This window comes from Dromiciops gliroides, chromosome 5, assembly GCF_019393635.1.
Source record: "Dromiciops gliroides isolate mDroGli1 chromosome 5, mDroGli1.pri, whole genome shotgun sequence".
Lineage (NCBI taxonomy): Eukaryota > Metazoa > Chordata > Mammalia > Microbiotheria > Microbiotheriidae > Dromiciops > Dromiciops gliroides.
The window spans coordinates 292,153,365-292,173,142 of NC_057865.1; the positions used below are offsets into that span (position 1 = coordinate 292,153,365).

Here is a 19,778-nt window from a genome sequence, read left to right on the forward strand (position 1 = left end):
AGGAGATAAAAAAGCTGTCAGAAGAAAATAATTGCCTAAGAATTAGGATTGAACGAATGGAAGCTAGTGACCTTATGAGAAATCAAGATACAATAAAACAAATCCAATTGAATGAAAAAAAGAGGACAATATGAAATATCTCCTTGGAAAAACAGCTGACCTGAAAAATAAATCCAGGAGAGATAATTTGAAAATAATTGAACTACCTAAAACCAGGACCAAAATAAGAGCCTAGACATCATCTTCCAAGAAACTGTAAAGGAAAATTGCCCTGATATTCTAGAAGCAGAAGCTAAAATAAAAATTGAAAGAATCCATAGATCACCTCCTGAAAGAGATCCCAAAGGGAAAACCTCCAGGAATGTTATATTCCAGAGCTCCCAAGTCAAGAAGAAAATATTACGAGCAGCTAGAAAAAAGGAATTCAAATACTGTGGAGCTCCAATAAGGATAAAACAAGATCTAGCAGCATCTACATTAAAGGACCAGAGGGCATGGAATATGATATTCCAGAGGGCAAAGGAACTGTGACTACAGCCAAGAATCACGTACCCAGAAAAACTGTTATAATCTTTCAGAGGAAAAAATGGGATTTCAATGAAAAAGAGGACTTTCAGGCATTTGTTATTAAAAGACCTGAAGTGAATAGAAAATTTGACTTTCAAATACAAGACCCTGGAGAAACATAAAAAGGTAAACAGGAAAAAGAAACCATGAGGGACATTAAAAGGTTAAACTGTTTACATTCTTACATGAGAAGATAATACTTCCAACTCATAAGAACTTTCTCAGTAAGGAATACACAGAGGACACAGATCTGAACTGAATAGGAAAGGATGATATCTGTAAAGCATTCATTTTTTGTTTATCCTTGTTCTTTGTGGGGCAAACAGGTTGGGGTGTCTTATGTCTGGGGCCAGATTTGGGCTTGGGGCCTCCTGAGTCCAGGGCTGGTACCTTGCCCACTATGCCACCTAGCTAACCCATGATGACATCTTTAAAATAGGGTAGAGGGGTAGGAGGAATAGACTGGGGGAGGGGGAAGAGAAGAGGTGGACTGGGAAGAGGTAGCTCACATGAAGGAAACAAGAAAAAAGCTTGTAGAGGGGAGGGGAAGAGGGGGAAGGAATAGGACAGTGAGTGAACCTTACTAACACCAGAACTGGCTCAAAGCAGGAATAACATACATACTCAAGTGGGTATGGTAATATATTTTTGCCCTGTGGAAAAGTGGGTGGAGGAGATAAGGGGGGGATGGGAGAAGAGGGAAAGGAGGGAAGGGAAGTTGCCGGGAGGGAGCTGTAAAAAGCAAAACACTTTCGAAGAAGGTGAAGATGTTCTGCATAACAGCACATGTATGATATATATTGAATTGCTTGATTTCATAGGGAGAGTTGAGGAGGAAGAAAAATTCAAGAAAACAGAACTAGTTCAAAGACCTTAACCTCATCAGAGTGGGCTCTCAAGGAAGGAATAACATACACACCCAATTGGGAGGAGTAATCTATTTAACCCTACAGGAAAGTAGGAGGGGAAGAGGATAAGGAGGGAAGGATTGAATGAAGGGAGGGTAGAGCAGGGGAGGGGGCAGTCAGTAGCAAAATACTTTTGAGGAGGAATAGGGCATAATAAGATAGAAAATAGAGTAAATATCATTGGAAAGGAATAGGATGGAGGGAGACAGTTATGATGATTGACTACAATGGCAAAACATATGGTACCCACTCTGCTGGGGTATTGTGAAGAAAATTCTTGATCAAATTTAAGGTACTATATAAAAGTTATGATGAACAGGATGCTATCAGAAAAACCTGGAAAGACCCACATGAACTGAGGCAGAGAGAAATGTACTGTATACAAAATAACAGCAACAGTGTAAAGATGATCTGCTAGGAAGTACATGGTTATTTCCAGCAAGGCAATATACCTACAGAGAAAGAACTGATGGTATCTGAAAACAGACTGAAACACATTTTTTTTGACAACTCCTTAATCTGAAGTTTTGTTTTTAATCTGTTTTCTCTCACAACCTAGCTAATAATGTAGAGATGTTTTCCATGACTACTCATGTATAACTTACAGTGAATTGCTTGAGTTCTTGGGGTAGAGGGTGGGAAGGGAGGGAGGAAAAAAAATAAAAACAAAAAACAAATGTTGAAAACTGTCTTTACATATAACTGGAAAATAATAAAAGACTTAAGATTTTTTAAAAAGTTCATCAATAAATGTATATTAGGCACCTTAAAAAAAAAAGGAGGGGGGGCTAGATGGCATGGTGGATAAAGCACTGGCCCTGGATTCAGGAGGACCTGAGTTCAAATCTGACCTCAGACACTTGAAGCTTACTAGCTGTGTGACCCTAAGCAAGTAAGTCATTTAACCCTCATCGCCCTGCCAAAAAAAAAAAAGTTTATTTCCCAAGATGTCAGAGAGAAGCCAGGAAGTTGCCAACCCTCTCCCGAGTTTCCCTCAGAAACAACATAAAATCGAGCCTCCAAATGAATTCTTGAGCTACTTACAAAAAGACAGAGATGCAATCTTCCAACCTGAGATAACTTAAAAGACTTCAGGAATAGTCTACCTATCAGATCTTTGGAAAGGAAAACAGTTTTTGACCAAACAAGAGATAGAGTATATTATAAAATGCAAAATGGATGATTTTGATTACATTAAATTAAAAAGGTTTTGTACAAACAGAAGCAATGCATCCAAAATTAGAAGGGAGGCAGAAAGCTGGGAAACAATTTTTGAGGCCAGTACTTCTGATAAAGGCCTCATCTCTAAAATATATAGGGAATTAAATCAAATTTATAAGAATCCAAGTCATTCCCCAATTGAGAAATGGTCAAAGGATATGAACAGGCAGTTTTCTGATGAAGAAACCAAAGCTATCTATTCCCATATGAAAAAATGCTCTAAATCTCTAATGATTAGAGAGATGCAAATTAAAACAACTCTGAGGTACCACCTGACACCTATCAGATTGGCTAAAATGACAAAAAAGGAAGATAATAAATGTTGGAGAAGCTGTGGGAAAATTGGAACATTAATGCATTGTTGGTGGAGCTGTGAACTGATCCAACCATTCTGGAGAGCAATTTGGAATTATGGCCAAAGGGCGATAAAGCTGTGCATGCCCTTTGACCCAGCGATTCCACTTTTAGGTCTTTTTCCCAAAGAGATCATGGAGGGGGGAAAGGGACCCACATGTACAAAAATATTTATAGCTGCTCTTTACGTGGTAGCAAGGAATTGGAAGTTGAGGGGGTGCCCATCAATTAGGGAATGGCTGGACAAGTTGTGGTATATGAATACAATGGAATACTATTGTGCTGTAAGAAATGATGAGCAGGAGGAGTTAAGAGAAACCTGGAGGGCCTTACGTGAGCTGATGATGAGTAAGATGAGCAGAACCAGAAGAACATTGTACACAGTATCATCAACATTGAGTGTTGACCTACTGTGATGGACTATATTCTTCTCACCAATGCAATGGTACAGAAGAGTTCCAGGGAACTCATGATAGAAGAGGATCTCCAAATCCAAGAAAAAAAAAAAAAGAACTGTGGAGTATAGATGCTGATTGAACCATACTATTTCTTTTGTTTTGGGTGCTGTTGTTTTTTTTTTTTCTATTTTGAGGTTTTACATCACTGCTCTGATTCTTTCTCTTGTAATAGGATTAATGCAGAAATAGGATTAATGTTATTATGTGCATATATATGTGTGTGTATATATATATGTATGTATATGTATATAGATATATAGATATAACCTATATCAGATTACCTGCTGTCTAGGGGAGGGGGGAGGGAGGGGAGGGAGGGAGAAAAATCTGAAATTGTAAAGCTTGTATAAACAAAAGTTGAGAACTATCTTTACATGTAACGGAAAAAATAAAATACCTTATATGTAAGATAAAAAAAAAAAGACTTCAGGAAGAGTATGTCTCACTTGGGCTAAAGGGGAGCACAGTGCAGCTCAACAGTGCAGAGGATGTCTGAGCAAGTCAGCAGGAGGTTCTTGGCCACAGCACAGATCAACAGCTGAAGCCCCTTCATCCTGGCTCAGCAGGTTGGTGGCACAGCAGGCCAGTTGTGAGACTCCCCCCCCTCCCCCCAGCCCTGGCTGAGAGGGCAAACTGCCAGATAGAGAACCACCCACAAGACAGGAACAACTAGGTCAAGCCATCCCAGAGCAAGAACCAATCCCAGAGTGGTGAGGAATTTGAAAGTCCCATAGGCCTCAGAGCAGAAAGCCAGTGATCAGGCCCCTATCACTCAGCACAAGAGGCTTGCAACAGTGGCCCCTGTGCCCCAGGAGCAGATATCAACTTTAAAAGTCACAAAACAGGCTAAAATATGAGTAAAAAATAAAGACCCTTACCATAGAGAGCTTCTATGGTGACAGGGAAGACCAAAACACAAACTCAGATGAGGACAACACAGTCAAAATGCCTACATGTGAAGCCTTAAGGGGGAAGATGAATTGGTTTCAAGACCAAAAAGTTTTCTTGGAAGAGCTCAAAAAGGATTTTAAAAATCAACTAAGAGAGGTAGAAGAAAAAATGGGAAAAGAAATGAGAGAAATGAGAGCTATGCAAGAAAATTATGAAAAAAGAGTCAACAGTTTGGAAAGCACAAAAAATTGAATGAAGAAATCAATTCCTTAAAGAATACAATTAGCCAAATGGTAAAAAAAAAAAAAAATTCCACTGAAGAAATCAACTCCTTCAAAAGTAAAATTAGACAAATGGAAAAGGAGGTAAAAGCTTACTGAAGAAAATAATGCCTTAAAAATTAGAATTGGGCAGATGGAAGCTAATAACTCCATGAGATCAGTCAAACAGAATCAAAAGAATGAAAAAATAGAAGAAAATTTGAAATATCTCACTGGAAAGAAAATAGATCCAGGAGAGATAATCTAAGAATTATTGGATTACCTGAAAGCCATAATCAAAAAAAGTCAACACCATTTTCCAGGAAATTATCAAGAACTACCCTAATATCCTAGAACCAGAGGGTAAAATAGTCATTGAAAGAATACACCGGAGGCAGCTAGGCATTGCAGTGGATAAAGCACCAGCCATGGATTCAGGGGACCTGAGTTCAAATCTGACCTCAGACACTTGACACTAACTAGCTGTGTGACCCTGAGCAAGTCACTTAAGTGACCCTGACTGCCCACAAAAAAAAAAAAGAAAGAAAGAATACACCAATCACCTCCTGAAAGAGACCCCAAAAGGAAAACTCCAGGAAATATTATAGCCAAATTCCAGAATGATCAGGTGAAGGAGAAAATACTACAAGCAGCCAAAAAGAAACAATTTAAATATCATGGAGCCACAGTCAGGATTACACAGGACTTGGCAGCTTCAACATTAAAGGATCAGAGGGCTTGGAATAGGATATTCCAGAAGGCAAAGGAGCTTGGATTACAACCAAGAATCGACTACAGGGGAAATGACGGACATTCAATGAAATAGGGGACTTTTAAACTTTCCTGATGAAAAGACCAGAACTGAACAGAAAATCTGATCTTCAAATACAAGATTCAAGAGAAGTATAAAAAGGTAAACAAAAAAAAAGTTATTCAATAAGGTTAAACTGTTTACATCCCTACGTGGGAAAACAATACTTGTAACTCTTGAGAACCATATCTCTATCTGGGCAGCCAGAAGAAGTATCCATAGAGGGTATAGGTATAAATCGACTTTGATGCGATGATATTAAAAAAAAACTAAGGAGAAAAGAAAGTTGATTCCCAACACCCTCTGGGCCTGATGTCTGGGCCGAGATGCTAGAGAAGGGCCACCACACGGCCATCTAAGAGTCTTCCAAGCCCTTGGGCTCCCCAGTGCTCACAGGAAAGGGCACAACTCCAGCCAGACAATTGAAGGGCCTCCACGGATCAACTCTACACATGCTGACTGTGGTCCAAGACCACAAGGAGCACAGAGACAGGAGAGGAGGTAGATGGGGCTGAGTGTGACCTTGGTGGTACTGTGAGAAGCCAAGAAATCTGGGAGAGTCCCGGAAGAGGGCCACCACTGATTAAGGACAGCAGAAACAGGATTCTTGGCCTGTCGTATTCTCTCGTGCTTCTGAAACTTGACATTGATGCAAACAATTCTGGGTAGATGAGATATTGTCCCCCTAAGGGATGACAGAAAAGTGTTTTCCCAGGGAAACCTTTGCTATCTTTAGGCAGAAAAACATAATCCATTCTCCATTCAGAAGCAAGTATTATTGTTATTCAAATTTTACAACAGAGAAAACTGAGGCAGTCAAAGGTGAAGTGACTTGTCCAGGGTCATGCAGCTAGTAAATGTCTGAGGCCAAATTTGAACTCAGGTCTTTTCTGACTCCAGGCCAGGTGCTCTGTGCACTCCTTGAGGGTCTGAATTCTCCTCATCATTTGTTCCTTTACCACCTCTCACCAAGTCTAGCACAGTGCCCAACACACAGTCCATCCTCATAAGCCTTTGTTAACTACAGTAATCGTAATGGGGATGGGGACAATGATGGAGATGGGGGTGGGGTCCCCATAGCTATCCCTGAACTTTCCCTGCAATTGACAGGATGCCCCTGGCTCTGCTCCAAGAAAGGGGAGATTAATACTAATAGTTTAAGGGGCTGTCATGAAAAGAAGAGCAGATGAGAAAACATCCTGGGCTCCAAAGACTAGAGGGCACAGGCTTGGAGACCCCCTGGATCAGTGTAAAGAGCCAAAGCTCTGTCTCCTGACTGTGCCTTTCCTCCGGCCGTGCCCCAGGCCTAGACTTCTCTCCACTCTGGACTTTCCTGGTCTAAGCCCTCCCATCTGCAGGCAGCCTGTCCCAGGCCACTTCCATGTGAGCTCCTTCCCCAGGCCGATTCCTCCATTGATCCCACCTAGCTCTGTGCACCTCGATGCTTGCTGGTGGCCTCTCTCATTAGACTGTGAGCTCCTGGAGGGCAGGCCTGGCTTTGGGGCTTCTTTCTATCCCCAACGCTTTGCATTGTGCCTGGCACACAGCAGGCACTTAATAAAGGTCTGCTGACTTGGCCAGCCAAGTGGAAGCCACAACCCCTTGTGTAGCGGTAATCCGTGTGACAATCTCTCTTCCGGAGGCCCACACAGAACAGAACAGAACAGGACAGAACAGCCAATGCTTAAAAATACACATTTCCCTCAGAAATCCGGTTACCTGCAACAAATCCAACCACCAAGTCCTTTCCAGTAGTAGAATGTTGACCTTTGACCCAGACGGCCTTGAGGCTGTTGAAAGTGTAGAAATAGACAAAATTGGAGCAGCAAAGGCTGGAGATAACTGGAAACCACCCTCGGTACGGTGCCAGGCTAGGAGAAAACACAAAGCTAATGTCAGGAACAATGAGTATCAGAAATTGGCCCAGATCGTCTCTCTCCCCACCCGACCCCTGAGCTAGACAGAAGGTGTATATTCCTTTTTTGGTATTTTTTTAGGGGGAGGCAAACAGGGTTAAGTGACTTGCCCAGGGTCACACAGCTAGTACATTTCTGAGGCTGGATTTCCATTTAGGTCCTCCTGACTCCAGGGCTGGTGCTCTATCTACTGCACCACCTAGCTGCCCCCAGAAGCCCTATATTCTAAAAGAGCCCAAGTGCTTGGGGCATTGGGCAGGAGGGTGGCGAGGGGGCTCCATAAACCAAGGCGACAGAGTCTGTTTCACTCAGTGACTGCCACTGACCAGGCTAGGATGGATGCCATGGGAGGCCCCACAATGGATGGCTAAGCTGGAATCGCTATTTCCCAAACAACTGATCCTGGTTTTAGGCTAGAATAAGAACATGAACAATGCAATACACAAAATGACCACTTGCTGAATGGATCTGGCAAGGGCAATGTGCACAGTAACCCCACTGCGGAGATTCGGCCTCACCTGACAGAAGCCAGGTTTTGATTTTGTCAGCTGCAGATCGGCATCCCAAGGAAGCCCCTAGTCCCAAAGGGACCTCTGCTGAGGACAGTCAGGGAACAATCTCCCCCCGTCCCCCCAGGCTTGGCCGACTGCAGCACATACAAGGACGACCACTTACAGGCCTTCCTCTTTAATGATCTCCATCAGGACCATGTGCGTTGTCTTGGATTTCCGCTTCTCATCAACTAGCAGATCAAAGAAGAGAGTGTCAGAACCCCTCCCTCACTTGTCCCTTGCCCCATCTTCACCCAGGTCCCAGGGCCAAGTGGCAGCTCCCCCCCAGCAGCCTCCAAGCATCTTAATGACAAAACTACTACACTATGCACAGGCTACCCCAAGGGTGGGGTCCTCAGCACCTTCTCTTGGAGCTCTCACATTTCATGGTACCCCACAGTCTCTGAGGAATTAGAAATAAAAGCCACTCCGAGGGCAATAGAGAGGCACAGGATGTAGGCCACAGCCCATGGCAAAGGAGGGATGGGAGACTCCAAATGAAGGGGGCAAATAGGAAGCAGCTCACGGGCTTCCCCGGCATCCCTACAATCTCAGCACAGAGGGCAGGAGGCCCCCCACAGGTTGGTTGAGTTGACCAAGATTAACACAGGGGAGAGAAGGACACGGACCAGAGCAGAACTGAGTGGATAGGCATAACTGAACTATGACCTGCATGGTTGGAGGGAATACTATCAGAGATGGAGAAATCACAGATCCATGGGAATACAGCAAGTGAAATTTAAGAAGTAAGAAGGTACCACAGTAGAAAGAGAGAACACCGGGCCTGGAGTCAGAAAGACCCGAGTTCAAATCCAGTCTCAGCCACTTCCTAGATGTGTGAACCTGCTCCAGTCATTTAACCTGTTTACCTCAGTTTCCTCAACTGTAAAAAGGGGGTGATAAATATAGTACCCACTTCCCAGGGTTCTTGTAAAGATCAATAATGAACAGTGTAGAAGGCCTGCTTTTCAGTGCTGTGGTCACTGTACTAACTATTGTCCTGCTCTGCTCACTTCATTCTGCATCAAATCAATCAAGTCTTTTCAGGTTTTTCTAAATTCATCCTTTCTTGTCCATTCCATTCATATTTCATAATTCATTAAGCCCTGACCCAAATGATGGGCAATCAACCAAGCGACAAGTTACCAAGGAAAAGCCAAAACAAGTCCTGTTCTCAGGAGGCTGACATTCTGATGGGGGGGGAACATGCATGCACACATATATGTATGTATCAGCACATACTCCCTTTTTGCTATATCAGAAAGTGCTGCCAGTAACATTTCGGTAGAGTCAGGTCTTTTCCTTCTTTCTGCCATCTGCTCAGGGCATATCCCTGCCTAGTATGCCATCCATGGGTCAAAGGGCATGTACAGGTTAGGGGCTTTGGGCACAGAGTTCCAAATTACTTTCCACCTTTTTCAAAGCAGATAATATGAAAGCATTCAAAGCCCCAAACCTGCCAATTTTCTGAGAATTAAAGTGGCATTACTGTGAGGTAGGAAGAATTGATCATTTCAGAGCTAAATTCTCCTCCTCTTCCTTGGCTGTCTTCTAGCAACTGGAAGGAAGGGTGGAGAACAAAAAGGGCAGGGATGATGGCTGATTCCAGAGATCTTTCCCAGCAGTAATTGGGCAGCTGCGTCCAGACCAGCAGAGGCAGAGGAGTGGGCTTGTGGTTCTGTCTCCCCTTGGTGTGTCCCCCCTGGACTCTATGCTGATTTTGCTCCTAGAGGTTTTCTGATGGTGCAAGGAGTTCAGAAGTGACCGCAAAAACCAAAGGCATCAACCCACTCGCTTCTTTTCCAACAAGCACCTGCCGGAAGGGTCGATTCAGCAGAGAAGAAGCCTGATGGGCCTCCTTCTGCTCCAAGAGCCAGGGATGCAAAGTACTTGGTGACTCTGTATTTCTGAATGTGCCTCAAAACACTTTTCACAAATTCAAAAATCACTCATGTAAGAAAGAAAACAAGTGAGAGTGAGAAGAAGAAAGGAGAGCAGGGAAGGCAAAGAACCCCCCGCCCAAAGTAACCTGCTCAGCCCCAAGCACCACACTTGGGGGATGCTGACAAACCATGAAGATGAGGAGTCTGTGAAGGAAAGGGAGATAGGAAGACTGAGGGGGGCCAAGAGGGCAGAAGGGCTAGACTTCTGCCCAGCCCTGGGGAAGACCTCGCGCTGAAGGACTTTGGAAGCTGTAGAGACCCATGTCAGCATGATGGGAATACTTCCCAACAATGGGAGCTGGCAGAAGTTGGAATGTGCCAGCATCTCTGGTGCCTAGAGGACCCAGAGTTGAGGCTGGCTGCCCACTGGTGTGCACACTGTAGTGGGGATTCCTGTTCACTTGTGGGCCGGCCTCAGGGACCTGGGAAGCCCAACACCTCCCTCAGAGGCAGCAATCCCATCTCATTCACCTTCTTTCTCCCAGATTCCAAAATGGCCACAGCTATGAATCCTCCAGGAATGGCCCTTCCTGCTCATTGGCCAAGGGCCCTGACCACTAATGTCTTGGCTGGTAGAAAAGGGTGATGGCTGGCTCGAGTAGGCCTGTCAGCTTGGTGCTGCTCACCCAAGAAGGGCGCATGGGCAACCACCTACCATCTGGCAGAGAGCACGCTCACCCCAAAGGAGAGGTTTACTCACCCTGAAGTCGAAGCCTGGCGGTATCCAAAGGAAAAAACACCGTCATGGCGGTCACACTTCCCTGCAAAAGTGGAAAGAACACGTAGTGAGCAACCTCACGCAGAAGAGTCCCAAGTCAGGGCTGAGCAAGAGCCGCTCCCTCACCAACAAGGCGGCCATCACTAGCTGGCCTCCCTGGCCCAAGAAACCCAGTCTGTAGGAGCCTTTTAGCACCTCTGGGCATCATGTCACACTTCTGCTAAGAATAATAATAGTAATAACAACATTTCTATAGTGTTTTAAAGATTCAGACGAGGGAAGTGAAATCCATAACCAAAAGGAATCCATGATCATGTGTTTATCAAAAGAGGCTCTCAAAATGCTGGGGTGAATCGAGGAGACCCCTGGGGAAGATCTTCATGCAGGGGCTGGCAACCTAACCCACAAGTGCCACTGGAAGACAGGCACCAAGCAAGAGCTGATGGGAAGAAAACCTAACTTCTCACATTCTTATTACTTATTCAGTCAATGCTTTCTCTCTTGCCCTCCTCAAATGGGAATAACTCAGGATTATAGAATTTAGAGCTAAAAGGAGCCTTAGGGCCATCTAGTCCATCCCCCCCCACCCCCCTCATTTTACAGATAAGGAAACCAAGGCCCAGAAAGGGAAAATTGGCTTGCCCAAGGTCACATGGCAGAGTAAGGATGAAAAGCCAAGTCTTTTCCTATTCAGTTTATGTAATTTAATTGCTCAGCATGATTTTCCGTAACAAACCTGGACGTCTTGTCTAAGATTTGAAGTTATCATTTGATGTTGCAAATAAAACCACAAACAAAACCCCACAAATCTTTTAAAGAATAAAATGTATCCCAATAAACATATCAAAAGACAACTGTGCAAAGCTCTGTGTGAGGCATTGATGGTGGTCCTGTTGTTATTTCATATCCTACTTTCATGACCCCATGGGCCTGTCTGTGGGATTTTCTTGGCAAAAATGCTGAAGGGGTTTGCCATTTCCTTCTCCAGTGGGGTAAGGTAAACAGCAGTGAAGTGACTTGGCCAGGGTCACCTAGCTAGAAAGTGTCTGAGGTCACATTTGACTCTTCCTGTCTCCCTGACTCCAAGTGCTCTATCCACTGAGACACCTAGCTGCCCCAAGTGTTGATAAGGGGATTAAAAAAAAAAAAAGACATTGTGTCTGTGCTCAAGGAAATGAGATATGTACAAAGATAAAAGAATCCAATGCACAATGGGGTAAAGAAGAGATGGGAACCAAGAGGCATAAGGAAATTCAAAGATGCCACTTTCAGTAGGGGACATCAGGAAAGTCTTCCCCAAAGCAGCCCCTGAGCTGGGTCTTGAAGGAAAAGGAGGCGTTTTGGGGGTGGGGGTAGGGGGCTGAGAGTCACTGAGGATGGGCTGAATGACTGCAGGATGGCAGAAGGTGGCAGGTGACATTCAGAGAACAGCTAGCAAGCCAATTTGGCTGGAATGTGAAAGAAAAGGCTTCACGGCTCAGTTGGAGCCAGGACGTGGGGGGCTAAAAACAAAGCCAGTTTTAGGTCACAGATTTGATACGAAACCAGAATATTAAATGTACCGTCAAGGTTAGGCAAGTCAATAAACCTTTATGGAGTGCATGCCTTGTATGTGTCAGGCACCAGGCTGGAGATACAAAGCCCAAGAGTCGCTGGCATCAAGAAGCTTGTACTCCACTGACAGAAAAGAAGATGGGCCCAGGCATGTGTGGGCAGTGGGGCTGGTATCAGACGATGACGGGCTTTAAATGCAGGGCACAGAAGTATGCTAAGCTTGCAAAAAGGCCAAGTCCTTCTCCGGCATGTGAGGTATGAACCAAAGGGTCCAGAATTTAGAGGAAGAAGACGTAGGTTCCCACCCTCGCATCCATGACTCTTCCCTAGTTCTGTCTGATCCTGGACAAGTCATAAAAACGCTGTGCCCTTGGTTTCTCCATCTGTCAAATGAAAGGAACAACTCACAGGGCTGTTTCCAGGATCAAATGAGGCCAAAGCCCTGCCCTTAGTGTCTTCACTTGTCAACTAAGACTTAGAATCTTTATACAACCTCGAGGTCATTACAAAATTCAAAGGAGACTCTGATGCTTTGTGATCATAAAATGTGAACCAAGCTAATTCAACTGTAATTGAGTTTAGAGATCACCAGTTATTTATGAGAAATCTGAGGCCAGGTCCCACACCAAGGCCATGAGGAAACAGCTGGATCATTTCCTGGCGGCAAATTCCTAGCTGGAGTTCTCTGTCCTTCCTTCATGAACCAGGAGGCCAGCAGAACCCCTGTTCATTTCTCATATGACCCCCCACCCCACCAAGTCTGAGCTGAGCCAGCCTGCCTGCCTGCCTGCCACACAATGGCCCTCAAACCAGAGTATTAAAGAAGGGTATATTTACTAAAAGGGAACACGTGATGGCTGTATGGTTAGGCTTGTACACTTGTGTACCTTAGACAGACACACACATACACACAATCAACTCTTACACACAGGGTGCAATCTATACAGTCAGGCGGGGAACCAACAAGCATTTATTAAGTGCTACAGATACAAATACAAGCAAAAAAAAAAAGTAGTGCCTGCCCTCCAGGGGCTTACATTCTAATGGATGAAAGAGACTAATGCCCAAAATGGAGCTGAAAAGGAAGTGATGGTAGAGGCTGAGGGCTCAGAAGGCACATGAGTCTGGGGAGTCAGAAGCTCAGCTGAGAAGGAATGAAAGGCGGCCAGCCTGGGGGCCCTTCTCCAAACACACCAGAGGGAGGTGGGGGCTGGCATGGCCAAAAGATGTCCCACCATATAAATACAGGCACGTACAAAAGCCAGCTATACATATTCCACACAGAGACACACTACATATAGGCACGTGCGTGTGCGTGTGCACACACACACACACACACACACACACACCGTCTAACACAGCTTCACAGATCACCCCCAAGCCAGCCCACAGGCACAATCTGCTCCCACAGAAATGTCTAGTCTTCTCCCAACAAAAACAAAAGTCAGGCAGGCAAGCAGAGACAATCTGTTTACTCATCCACACAACAACACTACGGACACACAAACACGAGCTCATCAAGGTCACATAGTTACTGGGATTGTTAGCATTTGGAGACTGAAGGCAACTAAGAAAGACACAGTCTGGTCCAGGCTGGGACCTTTCCAGAGGAAGCTGCTGATACCCAGGGAGGCGAAGTGAATGGGTCCCAGTTGGGGCTCGGTCCTCATACCCAGAGCTCTCTGATCCTTGCCACATGCTTTTCAGAACCCTTCATTTTACTGTTGATGAGACTGAGTCCAGGAGGCCCATGATCCAACCTGTGCTGGCCTAGAAAGCTTCCACAACCTGTTATACTGATGTTCCAAGTGAGAACTGGAACGTGTCACCTCCCTCTCTCTAATTCAATCAACTCCAGTGTCTGCCCGCTTACTTCAGGAACAAATCTAAAGTTCTCCGTTTGGCATCCAAGCCCTGCTCTTATTACCCTCACACCCCTCGCCCCACTCTGATCCAGTGACCCAGGCCTCCTGGCTGTTCCACGAACAAGAACTTCCATCTCCAGACTCTGGGCATTTCCGCTGGCTGGGCACCATGCCTGGTATGCCCTCCTTCATCTCCATCTCTTGGCCTTTCCCAATCCCTCTCAAACACACATATGGACTTACAGGAGCACAGAATTTAGAGCTCAAAGGGACCTTAGGAACCCTCTTAGTCCAATATCCTCTTGCTTACAGATGAGAAAATTGAAGCCTAGAGAAGGGATTCAACCTGTTAGAATATAAACTTCTTGAGGGCAGGTACTGTTTTTTGTTCACCCTAGCTTCTAGCCTAATCCCAGCCAAATAACAGTTACTTAATGTTTGTTGAGCTGCACTGTACAGTGATGGATGGAAAGTATTCTGCAAACACACAGAAATGTCAGTTCTGACACTGAAGGGGGACAATCTATAGCACTCATCATCCATCAGTATTTCTATCTCCAACAAACACTGCATTCGGAAAGGATAACAAGCTGGAGCCAGCCATCTGGTGAATGGGAAGAGAGTGGGTGGGATTGCCTTTGGGAAATGACAAATGACAAAGCTCCTTTAATAAAGACCCCGTACTTCTCTAAGAAACAGAACCATCTTTTAAAATACCAATATTCCGCCAGCGTTAATGTACGGTCATGAGTCATGGAATACAAAAGTCTCCCAGGAATTGAGCATGAATATCACCTAGAGGGCAATGGTGGGTGTTTGAGCAATTGCAACACAGAACAAGAGAATTATGAACAAGAGCAGGAGCAAAGGATGATGGAAAAAGAAGTAGGCTGGTCCCAGGGCAAAAAAGGGCAATAGGTTAGCTGGTATGCTATGCTAGTATGCTCAAGCGGTGCAGGGGAATCAAGGAAGGGCCCTGGACAGGTACAGGTAGTCTGCGATCTGTACTGCTGAAGGGACTGGCCACACTGATTGGCATTTGAGTATTCTACTGGTACCCAAGTAAGCATAGTCACAACCCGTTCCTAATTCCAAACAACTTACACAGAACATTTCAAACACTCCTGGTTGGAGCTGGAGGGGAGGGGGGAGCTAGTCTGTTTCTAAGGCACCAGTTCAAGAGCATCTGAGCTTTCTACAGCCAAAGTAGCTGGTTTAAGGAAGGGATACAATGGGCGGGCACCAAACCTGGGGAACCCCTGTGTGGTAATCACCTGCAAAAACCTGAGCTGAGAATGTTGGCTTTCTTCTGCCATAGATCCAAGGGTGTCCTAAAACTCAGGCCCAGGGAGAGAAGAATGGTATAAATATCAATGCAACAAGTATTTGAAATTCTGAGGATGGTCAGCCAGGGCCCAGAGGGACAAAGATTTGTCCCAACTGGCCATCTCTTCTCTTCCATCCTCAGCACGAATAGCTTTGTACAGCACTATGACTTCGATGTGGCACTGGGGAGAGCGCACTAGATTTGGGATGGGAATTCCTGAAGGTAAAAAGAAGTTCTGAGTCATCTGGGTGCGTCAGGTGTCCACCTCTCAGCCTCAGTTTCATCGTCTACTGCTCTTTGCAAGCCTACGATCCTACAATAAAATGTCCACTGGGGGGGCAGCTAGGTGGCACAGTGGATAGAGCACCGGCTCTGGAGTCAGGAGTACCTGGGTTCAAATCCGGCCTCAGACACTTAACACTTACTAGCTGTGTGACCCTGGGCAAGTCACTTAATCCCAATTGCCTCACTAAAAATAAATAAAAGTACACTGGGCATGCCCATTTTTTTTATAAGGAGTTTAGTCAGATTCATTATGTCGTGTCACTTTTTTCTGAGAATCATGTGTGCCAATTTGCGAAATGGTTACTCTTATATACAGAAGATAAAGCACAGGGTAATAGGATCCCACCAGTTATGAATAAAAGAAATTCATCATTTTCTGTCCTCCAGTTTTAACTACCTGAGTAAGATTTCTGGGGCTGTCTGTGAGGGAACAACCCGAAAGCACCAAGTATCCAGAAAGACACTTTCTTTTGCCCAGGAAAGATACTTTTTCATCACCAAGCTGATCACTGCCCCCACCCCAGGGTGACACTTCATAATAAAACCCCATCCCTGCCAATGCTGAGAATGTCACTGGACTATCTCCATTAGGATCTGTGGAAGAAGCCATTGTCCTAAGCCCCAAAGGCAGCTGGCACCATCAGTTCAGATATGAAATGGAATCTGAACATCCTGTGAATTAGCCTGGGGTGGGGGTAGGGGTAGGGGTGGAGAACAGACAAAGCCTTGACATTTTAAACTATTTTAAGAGCTGGCTTGGCAGTGAAACCTTAAAGACATCTTCGGGAACCTTTGGCTGCATGAACAAGTTAAACTCTTAGGACTATATTTGGTTATTTTGGCTGCATGTTCTTTCTAAATGGGGCGGGAAATGACAAACTTGTGCCATCTAATGCCACAAACAAGTTCCCCCTGTGGGACCTGGCATCCTTTCTAGCTCTCCCAGAGCTCAGGCCATGTTCTAAGAAATGGTCTCAAGGCCCAATTGTCAGCAAAGATCAGTGAAATGAACAGAGCCAAAAACCAGGCCCCTGGAATGTTACATCCTAGGCACAAGGAACAGAAAAAAAGCCAAACACGTGAGGCTGAAAACAGGCAGCAGGAGGCAGCTGCTCCCTGCATAAACTTCTGATTGCAGTGAAGCTCGGGGTTCAGGGGTCGGTGCCAGGCTTCTTTCTGAGGGTGCTCAGAGCACTGATGCTGCTGCTGCAGAACAAAGGCCAGAACACCCACAAGGCCCTGGAGAAGCTGAATGACCCATCACTGCTGGACTGGACTGGCAGGCCTACTATGTGCAGGGCACTGTGCTCAGTGCATTAACAGCCTCATTCCTCAAGGACAATAGATTCCAGGACATGATGACAATCTGTGCAATCTATTCACAGAGAACAGTGAATCAGTGAATAAGGGAGAGAACCCTGACAGCTGCGGGGAGGGAAGCTGGGCTCTGGAAGGAGAATCAGGGCAGGTTTTCAGAGCCATCAGCCCCTAAGCTGAATATGCCCAAAGGTGGAGTTGAGGAAGGGCAGCACACCAAGCCTGGGACTTGGCCTGATGGATGCAGAGACACAGGGTACATGAAGGGGAGTCATGTGAAATCAGTCTAAAAGGTTAGGTGAGAGAGTGACTGTAGAGAGCCTTTGATTCCAGTCTGAGGAGGCTGTATTTTACCCAAGGGGCAGGAGGGAGACATGGATCTGTGAGCAGGTGTGACGAAGGACAACCTGGACCCTGGAAGGATTATTTTAACTGCTAGGTGTGGGATGGATTGGAAAGAGGAGTGACTGGAAGCCAAGAGGAAAGTGTAGGAAAAAGGTGAGATAGTAGCCGGGAGAGGAAGGATGTGAGAGAGGCTGTAGAGACAGAACCGATTGGTCTTGGTCTCTGGCAGAGGGAAGTGTCAAGGGTAACCCTGAAGTTGTGTGGCTGGGGGAATGGAAGGGTGGGGTACCTGAAAGAAACAGGGATTCTACATACAGCTGCACTTCCGGGGTAAAGAATTAATAGACCCCCAAAATGCCACAGGCCTTTAGGGGAAGGAGAGCTCTCTGTGGGCTGGGGATAATTAATAATAATATCCATCAATAAGCATTTCTGAAGCTCTTAGAACGTGCCAGGCACTGTGCCATTACATTAGATACTGAGAAAAAGCAAGAATAGGCCTGGCCTTAAAGGATCTGATATTCTAATGATCATGTTGAAGAGCTGGGGCCAGCTGAGGGGTCCAGCAGGCCGAGCCCAGACAACAGAGTCCAAGGACCTAGGTTCCAATCCTGCCTCTGATGCTTGCTCCCTTTGTGACCCAAGGCAGGAGATTTGACCTGTGTGGGCCTCAAGTGTCTTCACCTGTATTAGATCAGGCAGCCTTCCAGGTCTGCTAGCTCTGAAGCTATGACCTTCTAATGCTCGAAAAGCCATTTGGGCTTTGGTAGCAAGAAAGGGAAAACAAACTAGATTCCACTGACTGGGATATGGTTGGTGTTTAGAAGAATATAACAGAATAATCACTGTGCCAAACCAAACCACAAATAAAAGGAGTCGGGGCAGCTAGGTGGCACAGTGCATAGAGTACCGGCCCTGGAGTCAGGAGGACCTGAGTTCAAATCTGGCCTCAGACACTTAACACTTACTAGCTGTGTGACCCTGGGCAAGTCACTTAACCCCAATTGCCTCACTTAAAAAAACAAAACAAAAAAAACAAATATAAGGAGTCCAGGAAAACTTGGGAAGACCCTTATGAACTGATGCTGAGCCAAGCTGCAGAACCAAGAGAATTCCCTCAACAACCACAATACTGTACAAGAAAACAACAGTAAGAGACCTCAGGATGCTGCTCAATGCAATGAGCAATCCTGACTCCAGAGGATTGAGGATAGGTGACTAGATGTGCTTTTTTTTTTTTAAAGTGAGGCAATTGGGGTTAAGTGACTTGCCGAGGATCACACAGCTAGTAAGTGTTAAGTGTCTGAGGCCAGATTTGAACTCAGGTACTCCTGACTCCAGGGCCGGTACTCTATCCACTGCACCATCTAGCTGCCCCATGATGTGCTTTTTTTTTTAAAGAGTTATAAAGCCACACTGGTAACTTCATTGGCTCAGGAGATTAAGAACTGGGCTAGCCTCCTGGACTAAATGTGACAAAGCCAGCCCATGAAGAGGTGGCAGCACTCACTGGACTTCAGGTCTGACCACAAGCTTGAAGGTCCAATGGAGGCTGGCATGGGAAGCTGGGCTTGACTGAATCCAGGATGTCGCCTCACTGAGTGTCTTTTCTAGGCTACTAAATCTCCCCATTAAGAATGACGTGGAGGGATAGGGTCAAACATGCACTTTAGGATGTGGACAACGGATAAGAATGGGGAGAGTGATGAAGAAGGGAAGCTAAACAGGAGGAAAGTGCCCAGGTCCAGACAAGATTCAATGAGAGCCACAACCAGAGTGGTGAAGGAGGGATGAATACACGAGGTACTGTAAAGGCCAGAAACTACTAGACATAGCAACAACTGGGAGTGAGACAGAGAACCTCAGGATGGAACAGAAAGGAAAGTGCTCTGGAGACGCAGACAGAAAAAACGAGATGGTCCTTATCCTCAGGAGAGAATGTGCTGATGGGAGAAATTCTGCCATCAGACAGAGTGAAAGACCCAGGGGTCCAAACAGCAGATCAAACATCAAGGCCATTTGGGGGGCTGTAGGATAACAGACAGCAGGGCACACCTATGGAAGGCTTGGCCCCACCTTGCCAGAAGCGCTAGAATTAGTGACTCCCTGCTCATCCAGGCAGGGGGAACAAGGTCTCTAAGGAAAGGTCCCCAGCAGCCTTCCCAATGTGTCTGGTCCAGCCCGACTCACCAGGTGGGATGTGGTGTGACATGAAAGGATGGAGGGGTCTTTGATGTTCAAAGGAAGGGCAGACTAACAGAAAAAGACCTGCTCAATCTGAAGTAAGCAGCTTACAGTTAAAACACTGAAGCATCCCTAGAACGTGCCTCACCCTCTCCTTTATCTCCCAATTTCTTTACCTCAGGATGAGCTACTGCACAACACTCAGACTCGTCTGAATCCTTCCCTGAGAGTTCGTGTCTTGGGCAAGCACAAAACGAAGAGCACTTGGGATAAGAGTTCTGCTTTTCACATGTTGAATCGGAA

General features: G+C 45.6%; 1 protein-coding gene across 2 annotated transcripts in view; it reads right to left on the minus strand.

Annotated features, from left to right (window-relative positions):
* The window catches only part of SLC25A17 (solute carrier family 25 member 17), a 43,296-nt gene that overhangs the window by 13,109 nt on the left and 10,409 nt on the right, over window positions 1-19,778 (minus strand). For both annotated transcript variants that reach the window (XM_043968962.1, XM_043968961.1), the window contains exons 2-4: window positions 10,581-10,641; window positions 8,062-8,128; window positions 7,190-7,341 (exon numbers count right to left, since the gene is read on the minus strand). In XM_043968962.1, the coding sequence (XP_043824897.1) occupies window positions 7,190-7,341; window positions 8,062-8,128; window positions 10,581-10,641 (280 nt within the window). The remainder of the gene's footprint in view (window positions 1-7,189; window positions 7,342-8,061; window positions 8,129-10,580; window positions 10,642-19,778) is intronic.